Source organism: Mya arenaria, chromosome 12 (genome assembly GCF_026914265.1).
Source record: "Mya arenaria isolate MELC-2E11 chromosome 12, ASM2691426v1".
NCBI lineage: Eukaryota > Metazoa > Mollusca > Bivalvia > Myida > Myidae > Mya > Mya arenaria.
The window spans coordinates 60,403,143-60,424,509 of NC_069133.1; the positions used below are offsets into that span (position 1 = coordinate 60,403,143).

General features: G+C 35.1%; 2 protein-coding genes across 3 annotated transcripts; both read left to right on the plus strand.

The window, feature by feature from the left end:
• Positions 1-4,128: 4,128 nt before the first annotated feature.
• LOC128210265 (uncharacterized) lies at positions 4,129-10,538 on the plus strand. The gene is made up of 5 exons (XM_052914490.1): positions 4,129-4,292; positions 6,068-6,443; positions 6,736-7,133; positions 7,822-7,974; positions 8,280-10,538. The coding sequence occupies exons 1-5, from the start codon at positions 4,233-4,235 to the stop codon at positions 8,394-8,396; spliced, it is 1,104 nt and encodes a 367-aa protein (XP_052770450.1). The 5' UTR covers positions 4,129-4,232; the 3' UTR covers positions 8,397-10,538.
• A 6,681-nt stretch (positions 10,539-17,219) lies between these two features.
• Positions 17,220-21,332, plus strand: LOC128212391 (uncharacterized). Of its 2 annotated transcripts, none has more exons than XM_052917829.1 (5): positions 17,220-17,362; positions 18,426-18,801; positions 19,058-19,458; positions 20,374-20,529; positions 20,652-21,332. In XM_052917829.1, exons 1-5 carry the CDS (start codon positions 17,303-17,305, stop codon positions 20,709-20,711), a joined length of 1,053 nt encoding a protein of 350 aa, XP_052773789.1. In that variant the 5' UTR covers positions 17,220-17,302; the 3' UTR covers positions 20,712-21,332. The 2 variants fall into 2 exon arrangements, with proteins under 2 accessions (XP_052773789.1, XP_052773788.1); XM_052917828.1 differs by having other exon boundaries at positions 20,811-21,332.
• Positions 21,333-21,367: the final 35 nt, after the last annotated feature.

Below are 21,367 nucleotides of genomic sequence, written 5' to 3' on the forward strand. Positions count from 1 at the left end.
TTTAAAAGTTATGGCAACTATCAGCATTGTGTGGGAATGGACACCGAATATAGCTCAAAAAGTGATAAGTAAACAGACAATTATGCAGTTGTTTTAATTTACCAGAGGCAAGATCTTGCTGTGTTAACGCATATCAACCGTATCCACAAATGAAGCAGTGTTTGAACTAATAGCAAAATGCTAAATTTGGCCTATGGTATACTTTAAAGTGCTTACGATTTAGCAGACCTCGAAAAAGGTTTCTTCAAATCCGAGATGATCACCTCAAAACTTACTGAATTTCGACAAGTATTGTTATTTTTAGGAAATATATCGAATAAATAAAAAATCTGAATCGAAGGATTTCACAAGAAAAAGCTCAGCTATTTTTATTGTAAGAAATGGCAATGTAACTTTTAAACTGTTAAAGATATGCCCTTAGAAATGTTCACAGTACTGTACTGGGGATAGCCGTATTATGTACTGGGGGGGGGGGTAGTTTCGAAGTTGAGAAATGTGTGTTCTGATGATTACATGTAAAATGGGACAAAAATTTATAGTAACACTGTTAATATACACTATACATGTATATGTCTATTTCGAACTTTTAAATAATCTGCAAAAAATGAGAGTACAATTTGATAAGAAATTATTGAGCAAACTTTAGTTAACAATGAGAACAAAGCTTTACGTGTTCCAAATTTGATCACAATATCCCTCCTGGTGACTTTCTGTTTGAAAAAAACGTACCTACTTGATTTACAAAGTAATATTATATATATATATGAATAGCAAACACCACATAAATTCTACAGCCATATGTTTTGTGTTTCTCAATAAATCAGATTACCGGCGTATTTCAAATATTTAGATATTGATGCTTGTGAAAAAACACATCATGGTTGACTAATATGTATGAATGAAACAGTTTTAAGTGCATACAGATACAAAGAACAACAACATGTTTTTGCTCTCATCCCTCGATATGGACAACATCGAACAATTTCCCTCGAGCTCGCGTATAGATAAATAGCCGTTATCATTTTCACAGTCTCGTTTTTTTTTCTAAATACATCGTTACTATCCTCAGTCCACTTAATAGCTATCCCCTGTGCAGTTATTTATATGCTTCATCTATCCCCAGAACACTGCCAGGGCATCAAAAGGTATGAATATCTCCGTAACAACAAAAGATATCATATTGATATTTCACACATAACTAGATGTAATAACACTGAAATCACTCGATTCAGTTTTTATTCCTACTTCCAATTTGTTGATTTATGTTTGAAATCGTACCACATAATTGAACATTTGTGAGCGATCATGCAACTTTCGGCGAGAATTGGTCTATTATACAAAGAAGGAGACACATTTCCATCATAGTCGTATATTGCGCAGTATCAAGTAATTCAAAACTCTTCGATTTTGTTAAATATATCACCATAAAATACAAAAAAAAATGATAGAAAACTGTCCTTGTGTCAAAACCAAACGCTTATCGATTGATGACTTTTTGAGCTATATCTGGTGTCCATTCCCACAGAATGATCAGGCTGTTTCACAGTTCGAAGGCATTATTATTATAACAATATTTCCCGTTACCGTCTTCATGTTCATCCATTCAAGCCAAGAGGAGAAACTATAAAAAGACCCATAAAACCTTGCATGGGTTGCTATGATATTTCCAAGTACGGAAAAATTAGGTTGAACTTGTCAACTTTCAAATCGTTTTGCGTGCTATCTTTCGAAGCATTCCACTAGCCTTTAATTATGGTATGTATATGGTGTACATTGAATCTCCTAGGAAGATGTATTCTCCTCTTATATATATGTGTGGCCTTTGCCTGAAACTGCCTTTCATTTGTCCTTTCGTAAGGAGATTTTCTACTATTTTGTCAATACTGCATAGTATAGTCTTGATGGATGTTAATGTGTTCTTTTCTGGAATGATTATATCCGGTAATCCTGCTTTACGACGAGCATCTTAAGTATTTTTGAACACTGTCCAAGGAGTATCGTTGGGCGTTTCACCATGTTGAGTTTGTACTACGGAAAGTATTTTGTCGATCAAATCCATGATATGCAATGCTACACATTGCAATCCGTTCATATATTTTCAGATGCACATGGTGTAAAACAGGGGTCCTGGTGTGTTCGACATTTCCATTCAGGAGAGAAACTCTGCATGACTTTCACAGCCATGTCCCAATCATTGAAGTACTTTTGTCCTTGCTTTGTAGAGCTGTTGTGTTAACAATGTAAGATAATAGCTCCACGAGTCATTAACATATCCTGCAGCATATTTGTAATGTTTATCTAGTGTAAGCGGTTCGGGGGGGGGGGGATTATACATTTCTATTCGTAGAGTTTCTGTTGGTACGCCGACAGATGGTCGCGCCTTATCTAACACTCACTTTACGGGATCATTTACCACACAAAAAACATCGTTCGCTTGACCGGAAAGGGGATTCATGAAGACACGTAGATGGTCGGACGTGTTTGGATGGCGGAACACGACAAACTCCATAGGAATGGAAAGAAACGTACCGTCGCTTTGACGTATTTTTCTGTTTATGTTCCATGTATATCCTTCCAAGTTGAACAAACTTGTCCTCTGTTGTTTGGAATGGATGGAACCATTACAATAATCCACTGTGAACACATTTGGGTCCATCGAGCAACCTCTACGAACAAAATTCTCTATATCATTATATCGCCCGTTCACCTAACAATACGTTTTAAAGCTGTACTCTAACAGATAAAACGTTTTGACAACTTTTTCTTGAACGAGCCATTTTTTGCGATGAAACCAGTGAAATAAGGCTGCTGAAATAAATAGATCGCAGAATTTTATATTTAAGTTCAAAAATTCATGTTTTATGCATTTTCTTAAACCGTTAGAAACGGCTTAAGCCTGAAAACATTAATTTTCGAACGGAAATATGCAAATCTGCGCTCTGATCTTTTGTCAGTAATCTTTTATAAATGGTTTGCAGATATTCACGCAAAAATGTCCTCTTTCCAAGACAAAAAAATATAATAAAAAAAAAGTTGTAAAAACGGTAAATCTGTGATAGCGCAGCTTTCAACATATATGAACATTAAATAAGAAATAAAACATCGAACGCCTTACAAATTTGTCAGAATCATCAAAGTTTTCTCGCAACTTTATTATCGAAAAATGTAAACTTTACAATCTACGTTGTTTTTTTAATTTAAAAGTATATTGAAAGTGTTATTGCCTACCGAAGGCATGTGATTATGTAATATCCATTTTAATATAAACGATGTTCACTTTAGTCACGTATCAAAATCATCTCACATGAGCTCATATCATATTTCGGCGAAGACTGCAAACGCTTTGAGAGTCGACAAAAATGTTTTTGATACTGCAGATACGAAGTTACCTCAGTTACTGATGGTTGGTGATAACGAGTAATGACGTGGATAATGTGGACAATGCGAGTCAATGTGGACAATGCGAGTCAATCATGACGATGCGAGTCAATGTGGACAATGCGAGTCAATCATGACGATGAAATAGCAGGATGGCTTTGTATTAGAACAAAATGATACACGCTTGTAGATGAAAGCTGTGAACAAATGACTGTTTCTGCAATAGTGAAGCTCTAGAAATAGATTTTCGTTATAAGCTACTCTTTATGGGTTTTGCCTTCCAAATTTTGCGAAAAAAACTCTTCATAATACCATTACAAACGTTAAATAAGCTGTGCCGGAAATGTATAGCTTGAGCATTTATACAACAAATATAAAACGATAGCAAAGGTACAAAATAATCCGAGAATTGCGACATAATGCCCATTATTATTTCTTTTTATAATCCTACGAAAAAAAAATCATGTTTTGTGCAGCTTATTATAACAACCGTATACGTTCCAAACCCAAGCAAAAGGTAGATTTCTATTCTAAACTGCTACAGTGATTAAATCAATACAATTGCATTATTTAATCAATTGATCAATAATAAGCAACTTCTATCAATATTAAACCTCGTTTAAGACAAGTATGAATATCATTCAATGGGTTGTCGTTATTTCAGTTGCGATATTATAAAACGCGACCCTTATTCTGATTGGGTAGTGCATTTGTAGTCCTACTTCCTTGTTGAAGTCTAGATAGGTTAGCTGTGAAGACGGTTAAATAGATATAATATATATATTAGAAGGAAAATCCAAACATACATAAGAACGGGAAGTTATATTCAACGTACTTCAATTTGTTGTAAAATTATGGCCAGCGGAAAACATCATGACATTCGACAGAAGGATGGATCGCGACTAGATTCGTGTGTGAGTAAACTTTTTACACAGTATTTAAGTATGCGGGTTCAATCTTAGTAAGACGGGTACACATTTTAATATTTCTAAATTGGTTATCACCGTGTATATGTATACCACGTCATATTTTGGGTTTATGTTAAAGCTGCACTCTCAACGTGTTGACAACTTTGTTTTATTTTTTGTCTTAGAATGAGCCATTATTTGCGTAAATATCTGAAAACCAGTTATATAAGACTGCTGACAAAAGATGAGGTCGCAGTTTTTCATATTTCCGTTCGAAAATTCATGTTTTATGGCTATTAAACAGCGTTACTAATGGTTCAAGAAAAATGCATAAAACATTAATTTTGAACTTAGATATGAAAATCTGCGATCTGATTTTTGTCAGCATCTTATATTACTGGTTTCCATGCATTTTCGCATTCATTGGCTCGTCCCAAGACAAAAAAATAAAATTGTCAAAACGTTCAATCTGTTAGAGTGCAGCTTTATAAGGAACCACAGACATAAATGGTACACCATCAACAAAAGAGTTCGTATCCCAAATTCTGACCGAACAATATATATAAGTACAAATAAAATATTGAATAATGAATTTTATTAAAATAATGGAAACATACAGGAACACATTAAACAAATATCATGTTTACATGTTATCAGTAAGATGAATTAGAAAACCCAATACCAAACTAGATTATATTTCAAAATGAAATACATATGAATATGTATTATAGTAAAATCACTCTCACACGCAAAACATCTGATTTAAAACTGTACGTTAATGCAAAATTATCATCATTAATAATATGGATTGGTTTTGGGAGGTATTGGGTAATAGTAAGTTTATTAGCAATCCTCCACCTCACCAGAAGGTGGTTCGAACTATCACTTTGAATGTATCATTCTATGCTGTATATATATATATAGGGTTGATATACATATATTACTGATAATTGTTCTGAGTAATATTAGCAGAATGTATTTTATTATGATTCACTGTTTGTTTAGTTTTGATATAGCACTAATGCAAGGTGACAACACAAAGGTATAAAAAAACACTCATTTCGATACAAAAATAAAGTCGATGTTGTTGTTCGCGACGCAATTTCGTCATGTATATAAGCCCAACAGGTTTCAACTGAATAAATTCCCCGTTCAAAGGAACAGCGATCAGGGCCAGACAAGAGACACATACCGCTAAAAGGCAATTTTCAAAGCATCGACACGAGTATATGCCAGTGTATATAATCGCATTGACACAGTCATATGAGCAATGTTTCAAATACGAACCGAACTCGTTAGGGTTTAAACCAGTTTACAATTGCTCAACCTCAAACTTCATTAATCGGAACACATCGGCCAAATTTCCACCGAAAGCAGCCTCAGATGTATATGGACGGTTTACAATGTCAAAATTCTTTACATTTAACTACGCTGCAAGTAAATCGCGTAGTGTTTTCAATTTAGCAGTTTCGTCTAAGGTCTTTACTCTTTGGAATCTTAATAATTTATACAATAAATACTTCACTGGGAATAGACTTGATCTCAGTCATACAAATTAAAACACTACAATTATTCAATAGTATCATAATCCATTTTACGACCTACTTTGAATAATGATGCATCGGCGTACATCCGAGGTTGTTTTCGATGGGAAAATGGCCGAAGTGTTCCGATTGCACAATTGATGTGCTTAAAGGTAAGCAATTGATGATAGATAATGCCGTTAAACATTTGCTTTGTATAAGAAAATGTTATGCAGAGTTTACTTGATATTATTGCAGATTCGAAGCCCAGTTACGTATGGCAAGTTACGTAATGATCTAGAAGTTGCCCGACAAGAAATAGAACGAGAAATTTATGAGAAACTCGAAAACTCCTCCATTTCAACACGAGATCCAGATCAGATAGATGTCTTACCTAAATGTCCTCATGATAGAACAAAGGCATGCAGGCGTACCTTCACAGATCCCGACTATGCCTACACCAGAGGTATACCGAGGGATTCAGGAGGCCATGGACTGATGATTTGTATCCCTAAGGAGGTGATAACGGAATTGGTTAGGCAAGATGATGGAAAAAACATCAACGTCAGTCGTCGACTCAGCGTGTGCCACCTTGTAAACGTCCAGGTTGCGGAGGAGCTTCCGAAAAACAGAGGTAGACATTGATTGGCATGGCACAATCACACAACATGTAACCATCAATTAAGAATATGTTTTATATATAGAAATACTATAAATAGGTTGTTTATGCTGCGAATGTCCCATGCCCTTTGTGTCTTCATTATTAAAGCTATTTTGATGAGAAGGCGGTCTGGTTCTGATTCTTGTTCAATGTCGCCTGAACCTGTTCCTGGTGCCTCCAGACAGGGTTTTTTCTTGATTTTTGTATAACTACTTGATTCCGTAGTTTTAATTGTAATCTTCACTTTTCTACATGCTTTTTACAGTCTGGGTAGAAATGACGGGTAAACGTGAGCCTACGGAGCACACATCCTCTGCGTCTACAATAAGCACTGACACTGTTAAGAGTGAAGGGTATGTTCAGGCTAAAATTTTTACAAGAGATAACGAAACCACTCGACGAAGTCCTGTTCAACACAGCGATGATAACAATGAGGAATATGAATCGCTTAAATTCGAATTCGATGCGCTAGCCTGTCCATTAGATGAGGCTCTAAAAGATCGGAGGGTTGCTGAATTTCTACTAAATAAGACTAATAACTTCGATATCAAACTCACACAGTGGGAATATGACTACCAGGCTCCAGTTTTACTAGAGAAGTTCCCTTGGTACCATAAAAACATTGATCATACAGAGGCAAAACAAAGACTTAAAGAAAAGGAGGTAAGAAATGTAACAAATCTATCAGCTATATCGTACTGAATAATTTACTTTTCAGATCCACTGGCCTTTATGCCATGGCATTTGTTCGCCGTCCTTGTGTCCGTCCGTAATCAATTGCTTGTAAACACGATACAGTCTTGATCGCATCTCAATCAATCTCATACAGTAGTAAGATAACAATGAGAGTTCGATTCCTTTTATTGAACCCGCCAATACATGACTTGGTTGTGGCCCTTGAAATGGTTATATTATTTTAGGAAAACATCTTGTACATACTGTTGTGAGCTAGTGTAGTGTTTCTCTCACTGTGCAGTTTGTGAAACATATATCACTGATTCATTCCCTTTGTAAGCTGGTTAAGTATACAACTGGTATTTACATGCCTTGGATAAAAACACTTAAAACAGTTATAAAAATAAAGAAATTGTATTCACGTTCAACAGAAGGTGTAAAATTCTGCCACAATTTAAATGTTGGAATCAGTTTTCTTAGACTACTGTTTTAACAGATGATAGTGGATCTTTTTTACTTTTGAATGAAACAGAGGTTTAAGTTTAAATTTTGGAGTTTTTTGTTATTTCGACGGACTTCTCTTTAAACGTTTCATGCATTTAAGCATTATACTGAAACAAATATGTTAGAAACCAATGTATTGTTGTAAGTTTGCTTTAATTACAACCGTTTATAGGTCGGCACTTTTCTTGTACGGCAAGCGGCACAGACTACGGCGGATCCGAATCACAAATTCACCATGGAAATAGTCAGCAAAGATAAGAGAATTATCCGCCTGAGAATAATGCATCGAGATGGGCTGTACAATTTTGAGGATTCAAACCAAGAGGTAAAACCGAACGTCTCTGTTTTTTTCAAGATGTGTCTTTTGTTTGTCCATTTGTGTTAATACAGTTTGGATCCTACTGCGGCAAAATAAATCTGCAGATTAATAGAATATCCACTCAGACTGTTTTACATTGCTTCTTCGTCATAACGAATCTACAAACTACTTAACTAAACTTCTATCCGATCGTTTTGAACATTTCGAAGTAACTCTCGCCATCCTAAGCTAATGTTGGGACTGTTTCATAAAAGCTTGTCAGTAAATCAGATAAATGCCCATAATTTAAGTGATGTTATTATATCTTCTAGGGCGTCGTAGATGTATGGAAACTGATTGTTCAAGCCACCGAGAGAGGATTGGACATTAGCAAACCAGGCGAAGATTGGACAAAGATCACTCCAATACCCTTAAGTAATAGGTCCTAAAGAAATAAGTGGAAATGAACATAAAGAGATTTTCATTAAAAGTAGACGGTTTTGTTTACTTGATTATATGTTCGTGTTCTGTTGACGAGTCATGTATTCGTGGAGTAATATGTGTGTGTGATGTTTTGCTACGAAAATAATTATTATTAATAATTGTGTCATCTGATATGAAATGCAATGAACAATACGTTTACTCGTCAAAAAGTATTGCGATATGGTAAATAACTGGACAATATGTGTAGATGTTGTTCATGTCTAATACCACATGAATAAGAATTCTTAACCAGTTACTGTGCTATCAAAATCAGTGCGATATTTTTGATAGTTTAAACTTATTTACCTTACAACGATAGTGAAACAAGGTATAACAACATTATAGTAATCACTCTCGTTGCTACGATTTTACGCGAGAGAGTGGTCTTGTGTTGTTGGGAATACCAGAGTACCCGGAGGAGACCCACTTGTCCGGCTTGGTGACCACAAACCAAACTCACATTGATATTTTTAATGACATGTTCTTTTTCTCTTTTACACACAAATGTAAGACATGAACAATCACAATATAGCTCTACTTTTATCAAAGTGTAATTTTAAGTACTTGTTTATCTTACTAATGACGACAATAAGACAATATGACCACCTTACTGATTTTGCAACAATAATAACACACGGTTAAGACTGTCAGAGCATCATTCCCTGCATACATGGCTTGTACGTATGATGTCAACGTCCGTCATGTTGACCGTCAGTTTTCAATTGTCGTTGAGACAGCAAAAACCGGTTATGACAAAACGGTGATTAATCGACGATGTAAAAGACTTTGTCCGTTGGTAAACATTCTTGTTTATACAAAGTGGGTGTTAATAATAATGGTTTCCACGCTTGATATGTCAACGGTTTTGAATCTTGAATTAAATAAAGAAGGGCCAGAGCCACTGTCTTGTCTGGCAATGGTTGGTCGTGAATCCGTGTTCATTATAGCACTGCCTAACAGGAAGTTTTCTCTTTTAAGTTATTAAAGAAATGTGGATATTGAATCAAAACATAGGCTTATTCATAACAAAACTGTCGAACTCATTAGATTGACATTTATAGTTTTAGACGTTGTAGAAGATATGTCTGTTCGTCTGATATGAGGGTTCTTGAGATCCAAAGAGTAGTACTTAAAGAAGAGACAAATGCCCAACGCTGGATAACTGACCAAAGCGATGATTCATTCTGGTGTTAAAGTGATGGACAGGTGAAGGAAATTGGTAGTTATCCAAAAACAAAGTCTGCAAAGAGTCGTATATGTGGTGGTATATCGCAAACAGTGGCATTGATGTTATTAAGAAAAAGTAGCGAATTGAGAAGAATTGAGCATTGCGGCACTCAAGCTGATATTAAACTCCAGCTGATACAAGTTGATATTCATACATATGTTGTTCAAACTACTAAATCTTTCATTTGTAATTTGATCATTTATTTGGTTTATATGTAAATATCAGATGCCATGAGGGTGATAGCATAAAATGTTAACCCAAAATCGTTTATGTCAATCAAGACGTTAGCCGAAGTTAACCTCAACGTTTCGAGGTTTAACTTAATATGCTATCACACTTCTTGACATCTGATATTTATTATATAATACCCCCCAAACACTATTGTTTACACCGGTTACGTCTGCACTTGTGAAACTATAAAGTGATTAAAGTTTCCCGCGTTATAATAACGTCATAGATTCAAGATTCAATATTTTTTACAGAATAATCAGAAGGCCATGGCCCATGTGGACAAATCAATTATAATATTATAAAACAATTTCGGAATATAACATTTTTAATTTTTAGATTTTCAAGTCTACTAACACGGATTTTTAATTCAACGTATTTACATTATAACAAACTTCAACAAACACAAAGTCATAATGAGTAATTTCATTCAATTTAAAATAGTTCAAACATAAATGTATATCAGCTCATCCTCATATTTCATATCTTGCACATTTTTTCAAGTATGACAAATCATTCATATCTATAAATTGACATTGCATGTATCCAATCTGTATTATGTGCCATGTTGAATTCACATTATATACATGTATTCATAATCTATGATTATGTACCGTGGGGTTATACGTCAAATAAAATAATGCTCCGTTCTGTTCTCTGTTCATACAAAAAAACAAGTTCGCTGTCAGTCTTTTTCAAAAGGTAGTGAGCCGTTAGTCCAAAAGTTTCTTTTCTGCAAAAATTGGAAAGTGTCTATTTTCAGACTGCAAAGGTAACATATACGTATCATAAAGCAACAGTAATATATAATTGGCTAATGCCGTGTACATAATTATTTTACATGGACAAGTCACGTTATGTAAACGTATAATAATATACGCTAACTATTGCACTGCTCTTATTTATAATTCTTTGTAATTACTGCTGACCAGAAACCCATGAAACAAGAACGGTCAAGTATCTCTTTATACATTACTGTACAGTAATGTAAACTAAACAAAACTAATCGGACGATGGAAAAAGAACATTTATTTCATATCATATTGCCACAAAGAAGGAAAAAATGGCTGTTGAATAAAATACAATGTAAATTGGGTAACTACATCTTCCAAGAATTGTAAAGCACAAGGTGCGTTATGGTGAGATTCAAATTTTCTGCAGTTAATACAAAATACAATGTTACACATGTATTATATAAGCAAAAAACAAAGGCGTGTTTTGCAAGTTTCATTAAAGAAATGTGACCGGGTTCAATCTCCCTAGTGGAATCACGCACATCTCCTTCATTCTGAGTGGGTGGGTTGTTGCAGTAACGTGTTATTTCTTGGTAACTGCTGCATTTATATGAAGCCAATTCGACCATTCAGATATTTCGCCGTATATCGCTGAAATTGAGACCATTTTTTTAATGAAAAATTCTTAATACTCAAAAGCATTGTTTGTCAAGTGCGTAATTCAGCGGCGTCCTCTTGGCAGTTTACGCCTACACTTTGTGGAAGCGAGTCTTTTTCATAGTCCACGATACAGCTAATCACTCTTCATACCAACACGTTTTCACGGTGTCATGGTGCGTTCAACGGCCGGAAGTGCTAGTTCAGGCGGCCATTCTTCGTTCTTGTCATTTTTCGATCAATTTCGTGACTGTCATAGGGGCTGATTGTGACATTACCAATGTCAGTAGGCCTTCTTCGATGATGACAAAATTGAGCTGGTCGAGCGTATCTGACACGGTACGGTCGGGAGCCTGTCGACCGATTATAATTGACGCGTCGAGAGTGTTCATGTCATCAGCTGCAAATGGTGAGTTGGAGTGGTACTTCGTTCCACATTATAGTTTGCCTTCTCCTCATTCTTTGTCAAATTAATATTTTAAGCGAAGATATTTTCCAAAGATCGAAAAAAGAGGTTCTATCGATCGCATTCGGATCGAATGAATAACCTCCACACTTCGGAACTTGTATTTATCGCGAACGGGTTTTCGAAGATAATATCGAAGACACCGCTCACAGAATTCTTAGACGCCCAAAGATCTGATCGGACAAGTTAGGCATTTCTTACATCTCATCATTGCAATAATTACTTTTAAAAGGAATATTGCTATTAACCTAGCAAAATGTATTTTCAATGAGCTTTAAGTCGACCTGTTTTATGACTTTAAACGCCTCGGGTATCATCTTCCTGTTCATTGCAACATCATGGGTCTGCAGAATAAGAAAAGTCTTGGATGGTAAACTGAGAAAGAGGACGTCGTTTGCCATTGCGCAGTGACTTATTTGGAAACTCATGTTTGATGACCCTTCATCTTATATGAGGTGACGGCATGCCTGATGAAGCACGTTTAGAACCATTCGAAGTATATATCCTTGTTTATGAAGAATATAGGAATATATAGAGCATTTACGAAACCGGTCTTCTAGTAAGGCCCACCAGACATACTGTCTGAGAGTAGGATCATAGGATGAATGGCGTAGCACGCAGCGTTTACGCAACAAAACACTGATACGTGCGATTTGGTTGTAGCTGACACAAAATGAGAATGTTTCTGACGCACAAGAAGAATACTGTTTGTGTGGAATTGTTAAGGTTTAATGCCGCCGCGTCAAAGTTGTTTAGGTACATCCATAAAACTGTTGGCATCTACACTATTCTTGAGGAGACAGAAAGAATATCTTAATAACATTGACACTTTCCATTCTTCCCCACCTTCATTCTCTTGTTTATCCACCGTTTTCTTTTTCAAATGTTTTGGCATTTTCAGGCCCCTTAGTTAAGGAAAATGCAAAACCTTTCATATTGTCCTTTTTCATTGGGAAGGTTTTTTTGGTCATGCAACTTATGATTGCTCATCGTCTGTCTATCCATCCATCCATCCATCCATCCATCCAATCAACAAACCATCCATCCATCCATCCATCCATCATCCATCCATCCATCCATTCATCCATCCATTTATTTATCCATCCGTTGTTGGTTTTATAGTATTTGTTTGTTAAAGTGACACTCTAATTCAAAATCAATGCATACACATATATCACAAACATCAATTTTGACTGATAAACCTTTAACTACTTACTAAATAATGCATTTATTGGTAATATTAATTACTGATTACCAGATTGTACCTGTGTATTTAATAGCAGAAAGCTAAATGATTTACTGTGGTCTACTAAGTCTCATAAGGTAGAAATACCGTGTTTAACGCTCATTTCTTTCAAATTGAACTCGGTTTCCTTTATAAGAACCATTGTTTTCGACATTTATTAATCATTTTTTGAATATTAAAACAATCTTATTGATTGTGGTAAATCTTATCTGGGAGTAAGAATGCATCTTTAAATTGCATGTTAGTCATTTTCATCAACTGGGAATATCTATCGAGTTGTCGCCTGATTAAACCCTCAGATAAGTGATGGAAATGGAACAGCAGTTCGCTTACCTGGTTAAAATTTCCTTTCTTACATCGATGAAAAAAACGCTAACTATTTTTCGTTTTAAATTTGCCCCACTTTCACACTTCGAGCGATAAACATTACAAAGTAAAGTTTGTACTGTACGTGGTGTTAAACAATCTGTGGCATATTTTACGGAGTATATCGTTTCTAGGGCAGATAAATACTTAAAAAAGAAAGTACGTTCGAAAAAGAGAACATTTCAGGATTAAGATTATCAAGAACGAAAACGATGGTTTAACGATGAATGTAGGGTTAACCTATTAAGGTATAAGGAATTGATTTAGCGTTTTAATTGCACACGTAATGATGCTAATTTCAAAACTATAAAAGAGTGTAGAAAGGACTACAAATATTGTGTAATACGAACGAAGCGTAACTATGCTATAAATAGGGGTCGACAAATGCATGACTTAAGGCGATCTCAACCTAAGAGCTTCTGGAAAAAAATCAGAAACAAACTCCAGCGTTTCTTTAAATGCTTTTGTTAAACATTTCATGCAACTCTCAGACAAAGCTTAGGTCGAGGATGCGGAAGAAATTGAGTCTTTCTTGTATCACTATGTACAGTCTTTTTAAAGCCAAGTCAAATAATGTGTTAAACATATAATAAACTATCAGACTTCTTCGAGAATGGCATCGGCTTATTCCAAGTTGAGATCAGCTCGCCGTTTCTTTTCAACCTTTTCGTGAACGATATTGAAACAATGTTACATGAAAATATAAACTCCGGCTTAACATTAGACCAATTGTCAATATTCTTTATAATGTTTGCAGACGACTGTGTTCTTTAAAGCGAAACGGCCGAAACACTAAAAAATCACCTTAACATATTACAACGGTACTGTGAACAATGGAAACTTCAACTAAACGTAGACAAGACTAAAGTTATGGTTTTTCACAAGAGCGGCCAATTACGACAAACGGACGTTTTTACATATAACGGTATAAATATAGAGATTGTGGAGAGTTATAATTTCCTGTGATTCGCCATGAGCTCTGGAGGATCGTTTCGTAAAGGAATTGACAATATAGCGAGTAGAGCAATGAAATCAAATATGTCACTTCGGAATATGACAAATGATATATCGTTTGATTTGTTTGATGCCTATATTTCATCGATTCTTAATTTCTGTGCTGAAATATGGGGGTTTTCAACGGTCGATAACTAAGAGAAACTACATAGGAACATTTTAAAGAGAATTATGAATTGTTGCAATACAAACTATATATTATACACTGTGTTTAGAGCTTTATTACTTAAATGCAACCAGGGCATATGTAACTGGATCTCAAATGTAAAGGATATGTTACAAATGACAGGTTTTAGTGATGTGTGGACATTCAGAGACTATATAATCAATGTTTCTTTTTTCATTTAACAATTCAAAGTAAGATTGAAGGATCTTTACATTACACAAAGGCATGAGGGCGCTCAGGTATCGTCTGCATTGTCACTTTTTAATGCGCTTAAGACTAACTTTGTCATGTCTAGCTACTTGACATCAATTGATAATATCAAACATAGACATGAAATATGTAAACTAAGATTGTCATCACATAGTCTATTTGTGGAACAAGGATGGTACTTAAACATTCCAAGAAGTGACCGCAAATGTACCATTTGTGGAAATAATGACATCTAGAAGATGAATTCCACTTTGTGTTAATTTGTCCTATAGGGATTTACGGGAACACTATATAACAAAGTTTTATTGGGGAAGACCAAGCCTGTATTTAAATATTTTCAAAAGCCGCAATCAAATAATAGAACCGAGCTTATTAAACTTATGTATGTTTGTTAAAAGCTCTCTTAAAGTAAGATCCTCTTTGATAAATGTAAGAATAATTAATATGACAAACGTTGTTCATCCTCTGACTTAGATAGAATATAAAGTTACAATATTTAACCAATTTATTGTAACTTTTTGTTATTTTTTGTATATATACTCGTGTGTACTACATTGTTTGTTACCATGCATACACGTTGACATTGATAATTATATACATATGTGTTGTTGACGATGTACAATGTACAAGTCGAAATAAACTATCTGTCTGTCTGTCTGTGTGTCTTTAAATTGGCACACTTCTTAAATACGACAAAAATATCGTTACATAAATTAGCTTTTTATGTGATTAAGGCAAATAAAGTGAGAAATTCTTTAATCAACATTCCTGTGTTATATATATTGTATAGCTATGTATTTACGCACTCCCGCGATAATTGCGGTTTACCATTTTGTATGCTATGATCGTATTATCGGTATACATTCCATTTTAATGCACGTTGTAATAATATTTTGCATGCGATAATAAGCTTTAGATGCTTCCATTGAAAATAAATATAATGTTATGTTATGTTTATTATCCTTTCTGTGGTTTATAGGGACTAAATGGATAAATAAACTCCGTGAAGTTAAAAGCTTGGCGGCGTACACACTGGCAGCTTGAAGTTAGTAGTATGACAGCGTGGTAGCCTAGCAGCAACAGCTTAGCAGTATGACAACCTAGCAAGCTGACAGCGAGAACCTAGCAGCCTAACAGCGTGGCATCCTGGCAGCATATACTTATATATAAACGCGACAGTCTGGTAGAGTTAAGTTGGTTTTCTGACAGCCTGGCATTATGAACTAAGTAGGGTGGCAGCTTTGCAGAGTGAAGTTGACTGTCTGGCATCGTTACAGTCTGGCAGCGTAAACACAACAGCATAACAGCCTGACAGTGTAAGCAAAGCAGCATAATAGCTCCACAGTGAAATAAGCACTCTGACAGCCTGGCAGCATTAGGTTGATAATATGTCAAAGTATGGCTGACAGGTTGCATGAAGTAATCAGCGTAGCGCAAATTTCGCTATGCTTCTGTCACCCCACATGCATACAAGATGTTAAGTTTATGCATTGTTTGAATTACTTATATTTCAATTAGTTTTAAGCAAAGATAAAATGTGAAAGAGTTCACTAAATCTAGTTTATTTTTCGTATTCTTACTAACCAGGTGTTCGCACATATTTGTGGGCCAATGAAAATCGATGATTGACCATTATCAACTGTAGCTCCAAATCATGATGATCAGATGTGGAAAAAATACAAACATTTATTTTGGGAGAGAGTATTTTTCTATTTTTCATAGATCGATAAGCCCTCTGCGCATCCGCGAAGTAACTATGATGGACAGTTAAGGGTGCCAATTTCAGGAGACAATTGAGGCTTACGTCATGAACCCGAAATTGAAAGTAGATGTGTAATCAGCTATGAAATCGCACTGACATATATATTCAGTGCACAATTAAAATATTTTTGTCACAATATTCAAAGACATGTCTCATGTACTTTTCGTACTTTAAAATTATCTTTATGTTTAACCTATCGATCAAATTTAGTACCAACATGTGCAATGTTTTGTTGATCATTATACATACTTAAAATTCAGGAGGTCATTCCAGTAGTTTTCTACTTTGCAAACATACCTAGGTTATTCTAATAATCTAAATATCAACATTTGTTCATTTTTCTGTGCTTTTCTATTTTGTACAAACATCAATCATTTTTTATTGTTTTTATAACTCAATTTTCCATTGCCCGCCACTCACATGATGAAACTAACGCGTGGACGATTTAACTTTCGTGCCAAAATATCTCGTTATTGCACACAGGGCGAAGCAAGTGGGTTTACTTTCATTTTTATTTTATTTTTTTGAATAACAAGCATTCTTTTATCATTAATAAACCCCGTTAAAGACATGATTTTGATTGAATAGTATTCAATCTTTTGTCTTAATAAACAGTTTTGATATTACATTACAAACCTGTACGTTATTTGTGGAATGTATTGTCTTATCTTATTTCTTTGTCTTGGCTATTTTGGCTAGCCGTAAAGTCGGTTATATAATGCATTACAAGGAAGAAACATAACAAACCATAGAACAGGATGAGATATTCAACGTACTAGTAGTTGTTGGGAAATTATGGCAAGTGAAGAATATAGCGATAATCGACAGATGGATGGATTGCAGCCGGATTTGTGTGTGAGTGAACGTACTACATAATATTTAAGTATGTATGTTTAAACCTAAGTGAGGAAAACGGGTCCAACCTTTAGTGTGTCTATTTTGGTTTATATCGTTTATTGTATCCAATGTTATTGTCTATGAAAAAGATTGGTGTTTAATATTAAGGGACACACATGTATAACATGGTAACCACACATCAAACGAAAAAGACAGTATTCTAAATTCAGGCCGACTATATCAGTACAAATAAATATATTGAATACATTTCAGCACATAATATATGCTATTATATAATGGACCTTACGGGGACAAAATATACCAAGATCCTGTCTATGTGCACAAGGATCAGCGAAGTAAACAACAAGACCAAATAATATAATTATGAAATAATGTAAACAGATATGAAATAATAAGGTAAAAAATTCAATTATGTAGTATGGTTAGCTCGCAAAAAACAACTATTTTAGATTGCAAGTAAATATATGATTGTCTAGATTAATCATATGAATATATACTGGTCAGTGCGATTGAGAATGAGACTGAATTGTTTATAAGCATTCCTCTGTCTACCACCGGCTATCCTTACTATCGCTTTAAATATGTGATTTGTGTTTTATTCATTACTGTTCCGGGATTTAATTGAAGTATAAACTAATATCAATCCGCAACACAAATACATGGAGTCGTCTTTATTGTCCGTTTAGCAGAATGTATTTTACTTTGATTATATTCCACTTCGTTAGGTTTTGATATGGCGCGAATGCAAAGTTGCAAAGCAAAGGCATTAAAACGAACCAAGATCCTATAAAAAGGGTCAAAGAGCAGGACCAAACAAGAGACACATAACGCTACAAGACAGTGTTAAAGCATCGACAGTTGTATATGTCGGTGTAACCGCACTGGCAAGTCATACATTAGTTATATTTATGTCAAAACTACATAAGCTTGAAATCAGTTTACAATCGTTCAATCTCACACTTAATGTGATCACAGGTTAGCAATTGATGACAAAGTTAACCTTTTGCTTTGTCTGTATGATTTAAACGTTTTGTATTAAGATAATTAGTTGTTTTTGCAGAGGAAAACCCCAGTTACGCATGACAGGTTACGTAAAGATCTAGAATATGCTCAACAAGAAATAGAACGAAACGTTTATGATGAACTTGATGACTCCTCGATCTCAACGCGAGACTCAAACCAGATAGATGCAATACCCGGTTTCGCAGACGATAGAACTAAGCCATGCAAACACACTTTCAAAGATCCCGACTATGCCTACATCAAAGGTATAATGAGGGGAACAGGGGATCATGGACTGATGATTTGTATCCCCAAGGAGGTGATATCGAAATTTGTTAAACAAGAAGATGGAAAACATATCCATGTCAGAAGTTTAATCGGAGTGTGCCAGCTTGTTAATGTCCAGGTAGAAGAGGATCTTCCGGAAAACAGAGGTACGACACAATGAATTGACAAAGCTAAATTTATACACATGTTATCGGTAGATTTGGAGACATTCATTAATGGAGATTAAATATAATTACTAAGTAGTTTTTCATGCTCGTATGTCCCACTATCTTTGTGTCTTCATTGTTAAAGCTATTTTGACGTTTGTGTGACTTGTTTGTGTTTCTGGAGTGGCTATTTGACTTCTTGGATTACAAGTGTAGTTTGTATTTATCAGTCAGTTTTCAACATGCCTTGTTACAGTATGGGTAGAAATGACAGCAAAACGTAAGCCAACGGAACACCAATACTCGTCTACATTGAGCATGGGCACCGTTCAGAGTGCACAGTATGCTAGGGGGCAAATTTATAGAACAGAGAACGAACCTACTCGACGAAGTCCCGTTCAACACAGCGATGATAACAAAGATGATTATCAAACGCTCAAATTCGAATATGTGGCGCCAGCCGGTTCAATTATAGTAGATGATATTCTTAAACATCAGAAGGTTGCTGATTTTCTACTTGATAAGACAAATGATTTCGATCTGAAACTCACACAGTGGGAATATGACTACGAGGCTCCTGTTTTGCTAGAGAGGTTTCTGTGGTACCATAAGGACATTGATCACAGAGAGGCAAAGCAAAGACTAAATGGAAAGGAGGTACATAAGAAATAAAAAGTCCAGCATTTATATCTTATTAAATTAGTTTTTTATTTAACTTTTCAATTCGACCGCAAATAAAACAAGACTAAAATGGTACATGCACTAAAAGATGTACAATGCAGATACTTCCTTTGGGTAGGAATTTGTTTCTTTAAGCAGACTACTGCTTTAACCCGTGCATGTGGGAAAGGTTTCGTGTTGATCTTATCTTACCGTTTCAGGTTACACTAAATGTATGCTAAATGTACACATATCCACGTAAAACAAAGACTTTAGACCCAATGACTATTTCGGATTGTTTTTCAATATATATTTCAAACAATATAGGCAAACTTCAGACTGGAAAATGCCATTTCTGGCGTTTCATGTATATGCCAACCACACATTTCCTTCAAATTCAGGTCAAATCTAATTGATTGAAGCAATGCAAATATGTATGTCATGCTGCTTATAATTCAATCATTTTGCAGTTAAGGACCGCTGATTGTTCAAGTAGCCCATTGGTATTTGGCCGGAAGTAGGAAAAATTCTAATTCAGCAGAAAATATGTTAATCTCCAAGATATTCATCCATGTCTTTCTCTCTGTTTGCAAGCATTTTTCAAATTAAAACAACTTTTTTTAAAATTAGCATTTTTCATACTTTAAACAAACTATTTATCTTAAGTAGAGTTCTCCATTCTCAACATAGAGAGCGCATGCTTGACCACATATAAACACTTGACACTTAGTCAAAACATACCTTCAATGAAACTGAGGCTGAGGCTTCTGGTTCATACCTTGGATGCGTTTTTTTTTGTGATTTCGAAGTACTCTTCTTCAATAACTTTATGCTTTTTGTAAATTTAACTGGAACATAAATGTTAGAAACTGATGCACGAGTATATATTGTTCTATTTTAAACCCATTTAAGGTCGGCACTTTTCTTGTACGGCAAGCGGCAAGCGGCGCTACAGCGGATCCGAATCACAAATTCACCATGGAAATAGTCAGAAAAGATAAGAAAATTATCCGCCTGAGAATAATGCATCGAGATGGGCTGTACAATTTTGAGGATTCAAAACAGAAGGTAAAACCAAACGTGTCTGTTTTTGTTTTGTTGTATGTACATTTTTTTGTCCATTTGTGATCTATATTGTGTCGATCCTGATGCAATTAAACAAATCTGCAGAATATAATATGCTTCTTCAGCTTAACGAATTTACAAACTACTTGACCAAACTTCTATCCGATTACTTTGGACATCAGTGACACGCGCCATTCAAACCCAGTTTTGGGACTGTTTCATCAAGGATTGTCAGCAAATCATATAACTAAGCTTCCGACGTGTGGTGGTATTATATGTTCTAGGGTGTCGTAGATGTATGGAAACTGATCGTCCAAGCCATCGAGAGAGGGATGGACATTAGCAAACCAGGCGAAGATTGGAAAAGGATAACTGCCATACCCCTAAGTAGAGCTTCCTAAAGAAATGAGAGTCATCGTGGAATTGTACAACTACAATGATTCTCATTAACACCAGACGGCAAAATTTACTTTAAGAATGTGTTTTGTGTTCTGTTGACGAGTTATTTATTCGAGGAGTGAATTTTGTGAGTGTTTCTTTTACCGAAAAAACAAAACAGTAAAGAATTACCGTCGCATTTTAGTTATGGCGGTTCCGTTTAATACATATTTACATGATAAAAAATATGTCAAATCAAATGTAATCCCCAAATAATCTCACAACCATGTTAAAACCTTTACATCTATTTAAAAAAAAAATACTCGTCAGATATGCGTTATAGTTTGACTGTATATTCTAACAATTGCAATGTTTTTATGTATAATGTTTGTATGAACTGTTGACTAGAAAAACAAGAAACTATAAGGATAGAATCTTTCTTTATTCATTATGGTAAACAAAA

Coding starts and splice junctions, on each gene's coding strand:
- LOC128212391 (XM_052917828.1), top strand. CDS start 17,303: ATGGCAAGTGAAGAATATAGCGATAATCGACAGATGGATGGATTGCAG. Junction 17,363..18,425: donor GATTGCAGCCGGATTTGTGT/GTGAGTGAACGT, acceptor TTGTTTTTGCAG/AGGAAAACCCCAGTTACGCA. Junction 19,459..20,373: donor AAAGACTAAATGGAAAGGAG/GTACATAAGAAA, acceptor AACCCATTTAAG/GTCGGCACTTTTCTTGTACG.
- LOC128210265 (XM_052914490.1), top strand. CDS start 4,233: ATGGCCAGCGGAAAACATCATGACATTCGACAGAAGGATGGATCGCGA. Junction 6,444..6,735: donor GGAGCTTCCGAAAAACAGAG/GTAGACATTGAT, acceptor TGCTTTTTACAG/TCTGGGTAGAAATGACGGGT. Junction 7,975..8,279: donor TTGAGGATTCAAACCAAGAG/GTAAAACCGAAC, acceptor TATATCTTCTAG/GGCGTCGTAGATGTATGGAA.